General features: G+C 37.0%; 1 protein-coding gene across 2 annotated transcripts; it reads right to left on the reverse strand.

Annotated features, from left to right (window-relative positions):
* Positions 1-361: 361 nt before the first annotated feature.
* Positions 362-4,392, reverse strand: SCL1 (SCARECROW-like 1). 2 transcript variants are annotated; one of them, XM_086255331.1, is made up of 3 exons: positions 4,245-4,392; positions 3,737-3,804; positions 362-2,404 (listed from the first exon to the last, which is right to left on the reverse strand). In XM_086255331.1, exon 3 carries the CDS (start codon positions 2,343-2,345, stop codon positions 582-584), a length of 1,764 nt encoding a protein of 587 aa, XP_086111457.1. In that variant the 5' UTR covers positions 2,346-2,404; positions 3,737-3,804; positions 4,245-4,392; the 3' UTR covers positions 362-581. The 2 variants fall into 2 exon arrangements, with proteins under 2 accessions (XP_086111457.1, XP_086111458.1); XM_086255332.1 differs by lacking the exon at positions 4,245-4,392 and adding an exon at positions 4,209-4,227.
* Positions 4,393-6,599: the final 2,207 nt, after the last annotated feature.

The raw sequence follows: 6,599 nt of genomic DNA on the forward strand, positions 1-6,599 counted from the left end.
ACATGTGACTTGTGAGGCTTCACTTATATATGATATTTTTTGTGCCTATTTCGCTTTGGGATGAAGCTTTTGAGGCTTTACTCCATTCGCTTATGTTTTGTGCCTATGTCTCTGTGTACATTTGGTTTATCTTAAAAGAAAATTGCAAATGACCACCAAAAACCCCAAGCTTCAACAAAGAAAGCCCATATTTTTTTTTTGTCAAAAGCCTTATTAAAACATTATAAAGTTGATGATTCCCACCAAGAATTTGATCCATAATTTCATAAACCCCATATCCACCATGTACTTGATTGATAATATGTTATATTTCTCTTACTACAATATATAACTAATGCTTATAAAGTTATAAGAGAAAAGCTCATTAGAATATATAGATGTAACATATCAAACTCTTAAATTGTATTACAAGCATATAGATCACTTATCAATGTTAGATAACTAGCAGCTCCCTAAGTCCTTATTTATTAACTGGGAATACATTTATCAGCATTAGTTATGATCCCACACAAAATTATAAGTACAAGACTGAATGAAAGCGTAGTAGTACTTGTAGCTGAATGATATATAATCCATCACCATCACCTCCATGCTGAAGCAACAATCAAGCTTTTGTCTTCCCATCCAAAATGAACTGCACCCACATCCTCCTTCACCTTGTACCTGTCACTGTACTTTCTGATAAGTTCCCGAATCGAATCAATAACACCTGTGCTCATAGGACATGAAGTAAATCCCGCCATGGTCATTCTCGCCCTCCACTTTCCAGCAACCTCATACCTCTCTATTCTTTCCTCTCCTTCACATGCAACAATGTTTACTATGTCCCGTGCCAGGCACTGCCTTTCAACATTCATCCTATCCTGACTCTCCCTTGGCAGAGCTGCATCAAGGGAATCAAAAACAGCAGAGTAATAATTGTAGGCCTCAACAAATCTTGGGAAAAAAGGGGTTGTGTTAGTGTTCACATCTTGCTCCACAACTGTAACGAGTTTTGGGTTCAAGCTCTTGACCATCCGAAGAAGCTGGTCCCTCTGGTTTATTGTTGACACACTTTCATCAGGCATATGGTGAAGCTGAAAAGCAAAGTTTACCACGAGTGCTTCCCCGGGCCTGCAGTCCAGCATTGAGGGATTGACGATTGAAGTCTTTGAGGCCACTGCTTGAAACTCAAATGACACTCCAAGTGCTTCTGCCAGCTTCTCGAGTCTTTGTCCAATGATATTAAGGCCTCCAACTGGACGTTGAACTGACTCAGGATCGTCCACCCCTGTTAACCTCAAGTGGGGTCGCTTACCTGGCCCATTAGCAAGCGTTTGTATGAGTGTTATGTATTGATTCCCCTGGTTTATGTCAAAATCTATTATGTGAACTCTCTTTTCATCTTTAAAAGCTTCTATAATGGCCCCGTTTGCTGCCATAAATCCAAATTTAAAGCAAGGGCACACCTCAAAAAGAATTTGCATGGCTGCAAGGCGATAAGAGGATGGGGGTTCCTTGCATTTCAAAGCTTTATAAAGAAATGGGCCTGAGGCAGCCATGCGAGCTGCGAGGCCTTCCACCATGTAGGCTGCAATCCTCTGAGGAGGATCTCCTTGAATGGAGACCATCTGCCGGAGCTCATTTATCATGGTTGATGCTTCTTCAATGTTTCCCTCTGAAAGTACACCAGCACAGTAAAAAAGTAGCTGCTTGGGTGTCCTTTGAGAAACCTGTGATATTTCTTTGTTGCTGCTGATGCTGCTCAGGTAAGAATCAGATGATGTTGACTCCTTGGGTGAGTCATGGAGCAATGCATTCTGGATGGGGTCAGTCCATTCACCATCAACTTCCATGCTTTGACCACTGCCAATTACCTCCTCATCATCTTCGTCGTCATTGTCATCAAGGAGTGCTCTCTCCAATTCTTGAAGCTTCAATCTCATCTTATCTTCATCAAAGCTAACCGCATCCGGGCTTTGACTCTCTAAGTAATCCGATTCAAAATTGGATTGATAAGCATCATGATGCCTCGTGGACATGAAAGATGTGCTAACTGGATTTTGAGTGCTCAAGGAGGAAACTGATCCAGATCTGAGCTGGTAAGATGAGGCCTCTTGCGGGTTAAATGAATTTCCAGATATGACAGAGCTAGAAGGATGTACAATTTCTTCCGTTGGGGAGTCAAGGAAGTACTTCTCATAACTCTCAGTGCTGTCAGAATCAGTCACATACATGGTCTTATGCTTATCAGAGCCAAATATTTGGGTGGACAGACTGGAACCATCATTACTGCCCTTTAGAGAGTAGAGTTTAGGGTTTCTGTATGACGGGGCAGACAGCTCCACCGGCCTAACTAAAGACATGATTTTGTTTCACTTCTTCAGTTGTTGAGGAAGACTAGTTCTATCAAAGAATTTGAAATCTGTGTCACAGTTTGTCACACATTTGAAGTTAAATTACTGTCAAACTCTCATTAGCACAGGAAATTAGCAAAAATCGAATCCAAATTAACAATTATGCCCACAAATGTGTGTGTGTGTGTGTGTTAGAGAGAGAGAGAGAGAGAGAGAGAGAGAGAGAGAGAGAGAGAGAGAGAGAGAGAGAGAGAGAGGTTCTATTCAATCAGAAAATTTTATGATTACGTAAAACTGATGGAGTTTGTAACACTATAGCAAGGCAACTAGTAATTGCAGGAACTATATGCATTGCTGTACAAAATGGCAATTGCCAGATTACCGTTTAAAGCATATATGGATACATACTCTAGAACTTTACAAAGAGCGCAGGAGTGGAAATACAGAAACAGGTTGCCTGTGTGGTTTCCGAGAAAACCACAGTTTCAACTTTCAACCCAACTAGTACTTAGAATTGAATGTTTTGTGCTTCACAACTCCAGGGTTGCCTAACTTGGAGATTTTTAATGTTCAGTAAATCAACATTGATTGAAGAATTAAATGATTTAGAAGCCCACACATTTTGAAGATGTTAGGTGAAGTGATCCTGTAAAGTTAAATTGGATAAGGGTCATAATTATTTACCAACTCGAAGATTTTGAGAAATACAACTCCCAAATTGGATGATTGTCTTCAACATTATTACAAAAAAAATAAAAAAAAAAAAAAAAAAAAAAACAAAAAAAAAAAAAAAACAAAACAAAACAAAGAATTTGGAATTTTCCTTTTGATTTAAAAGTTAGTCAACTCATCTTAGGTTAGTTCTTTCTAATTGTTTCAAATTTTGATAAGGCCTAATAGGAACCTTATAAGTCTATTCTCTATCTTCTACTGCACTATCAGGCAAAAAGTTGTTCAGGGAAGCAAAATCAATGAAATTGAATGAGACTAACTATTTATAGTTCCGATAAAGAAGAAATAGCTTAAAAAAAATGGCCTGCAATGGAATACCACCAATTAGTTAGTTGTCTCTAATCATGTGCAGGAAACAAGCTCAACAAATTGTGAAACAAGAAAACCCGGAACAACATGACAACCCCAAAAACCCTAAAAAAGAAAAGCTGATGTTTCATGGCCGCTGGGAATTACAGAGGAATAAGTAGTCAAGCTGAAAATTACAACATGCAAAAACATCTTCACACAAAGAGAAATCCATGCCTAACCCATTGATTTCATACACTTTCTGTTAATTGAATATGCAAGCATAATTCATGACAATTCAATTCATCACAGGAGAAATTTAAGGAACCCAAAAAAGAAAATAAATAAATAATTAGAAGGAGAAGAGAAAAGAGATATACCTGATGGTGCAACTGTGCAAGAGGATGATCTAATGAAGAAGCTACAGAGAGATATGAGCAGTCATGTCCTGAAAGTCAGCAGACAACCCAGATGATGAAAAGATGAAACTAAGAATTTGCTTTGAAGAAAGAGGAAAGATTTGGGATTTGACCTTGGAATTAAAGACAAGCAAAAAGGCCAAAATACCTCCTTATAGTTATTGGGTATATTAAATAATTCTAGATTGTGATGAGGTTAGGTAGGCTAAAAAACAACAAAGTGAAAAAAAAAAAACCAAGATAAAGAAATGACCCAGGACAAATTTGAAGAAATACATAAACAAATGAATAATATAGAAGAATAGAAGAAAGACCCAGACTTGGAACTATTAAATATTTACAAGAAACTACATGTTATTTGGGAGGATCTGACCACAAAATACCATTCCAAGACCCATTTGTTAGAGGAGACTATGGGGAAGAAAATTCCAACCTTCGGGAATTTGAGAAAAAGCAGTGAGAAACTCACCCAAGAATTCTCTTTGAGGAAGCTTCTCAGTTTTCATCACAATCTCTCTTGGTCACTTCCTCTGCTTCTACCTTTAATTTCCTTTGTTTTGCATTTTTTTTTGGGTTCTATTCTGGTCATCAGCCTGCATGTTTATACCAACTTGTCTGACTAAAGAGGTTCTTGTTAGTGGCCAAAAGAAAAAAAGAGGAGGTTGTTGTGGACACTAGTACTACAATGTGTTGCTCATATTGTGTGCTTCAAAAGCACCATTATGGGTGTTCCTACTTTGGCCAGTCAATCCTGACTATGCAATTTGCAAGCCAATGAATGAATCTATGGTGGCAGATCTATGATGTTACAAAAGTCAAGTGAGTTGGGTAAAAAGTACTTGGACTGGTGGTGGTGGTCATATGTGCCATTCTTGTACGGTAATGGTTGAAAAATGGTACAAAAGTTGTGTTGTGCTTTGTTTGCATTAGAAACATAATTGATTGAATTCATAGTGGGGGGGTGCTATTCTACTTGGCAATGGCATGGAATTATAGCACCACCATGACATAGTCAAAGGTTTTTACAGGTCCTCTTTATTCATGCCTTTAACTAATCTCAAAGGCAAATTTCATAGTCCTTTTTTTCCTTCAAAAATATTTGGATCAATTTCTCAATTTGTGGATGGCATTGTTGTGTAAGGATCATTACCGTTGTGGTCTTCTCTTACTCTATGATTACTAATGATAATCACCAAATTTAGGCCAAGTTATTGACTATTTGGTTTAGTGAGTTAATTATAGCAATAGTCCATGAATTATACTTCGCGCATCACTTTTAGTTCATGAAGTTTATTTTAAAATTCTGGAGTCCATGAATTATTGCACGAGTATTACTTTAGTCTTTTTTGTAACTTCTGTTACATTTTCCGTCTAAAACACTCATGTGCCACACACATAACCATATTTGACGGGGTATTTTCATCTTCCCAGTGCCCTACCCCTTCTCTAACATCTCATCCAGCCCTTACACATTCATCTCGCCGTTACTCACGTGGGCCATGTGTTAGTTGCTTCCTTATTTTTCTCTAATTTTGAAAATTATTGTGTAAGAGCTAAATGAGACGTGGAGAAGGGCACTGTGAAGACGAAAATATCCATCAAATATAGGTCACGTGCGCGACTTTAGGCAGAAAATATAACAGAAGTTATAAAAAGGACTAATGTGATACTTGTGCAATAGTTCATGGACTCCAAAATTCCAAAATATTCATGGACTAAAGTAGTACTTAGAGTATAATTCATGGACAATTGCTATTATTAACTTTTATTTTAGTGGATATTCAATCTCTTTTTGTCGAAATAAATCCTGAATTCAAAACTCATGAACGATATTAATTAATAATAAAAAATTATGTATAAAGTATATGGTACTTGCTAAGAATTAATAATATCCAAAATTGACCTAGTTTGAAAAATGAAAAACTATTAGTAATAAATTTGGTAACTGCAGCACTACTTGATCTTTGAAATCCCCAATCTAGCGAAAGATTGACTAATGCATGTTCTTCTTGTACTCTACTATGGACTTTACCAGGCTAAGTCTTCCATGGGAATGCCGAATGGAAGAGTCTCTCACTTCACCAACTAAATCAGCTGGCAGTTCATATAATAATCAGTGTTTTAATCCTGTGTGCATCTTTAATGGGAAAAGAATCATATATGTCATCATGGGTTGGGAACAAGTGGCCTAATTCTACATTTGAAAATTTTGTGGGATGAGAAGATTAATTAATATCCACACAACTTGTAATTTTTTTAATATTTCAGTCCTAATCATCCTTCCCCTATCTTATCCATAACATGACTGCAGTACGTCCTGATACATGGACAATTACCAGATCGAAGGAAAAATTTATTTCATCTCTTTCTTGATAGGATATGTTTGTGTTGACACCATGGCCATATGCTAAATGGTATTTCAGAGAACATAGCAAGTACCAAAAATCTTGGTTTTAAGAAAGGGTTTTCAACCTTTTCCTGCAAACTTTTGCTAAGGCTAACATAGGAAGCAGAACAAATCTGTTGGAGAATACCCCACATCCACATCAAGAAGTAGTCTTACATAACAATATACAAGATATTGTGATTGTAAACCGATTTTGAGTTTGAAATCTCTAATTCTAATATAACATCAAAGTAGACTTATTCGTTTATGTGTGAGACCTGATTGGTTGCACATACTCCACGTCATGATAATTTTTTTTTTTTTTTTTTTTCATATATATCATGGGTGTATACACTTTATGTGTTTATCTCTCATCACGTGATGAGCGAAACACATAAAATGAGTGTGCACACCCGTTATATGGAAGTTTCACTCTCA

This window comes from Dryas octopetala, chromosome 8 (genome assembly GCF_963921425.1).
Source record: "Dryas octopetala chromosome 8, drDryOcto1.1, whole genome shotgun sequence".
NCBI classification, from domain to species: Eukaryota; Viridiplantae; Streptophyta; class Magnoliopsida; order Rosales; family Rosaceae; genus Dryas; species Dryas octopetala.

What these genes read in the sequence shown, in the direction of transcription:
- SCL1 (XM_086255331.1), bottom strand. Translation starts at nt 2,345, where the DNA reads ATGTCTTTAGTTAGGCCGGTGGAGCTGTCTGCCCCGTCATACAGAAAC.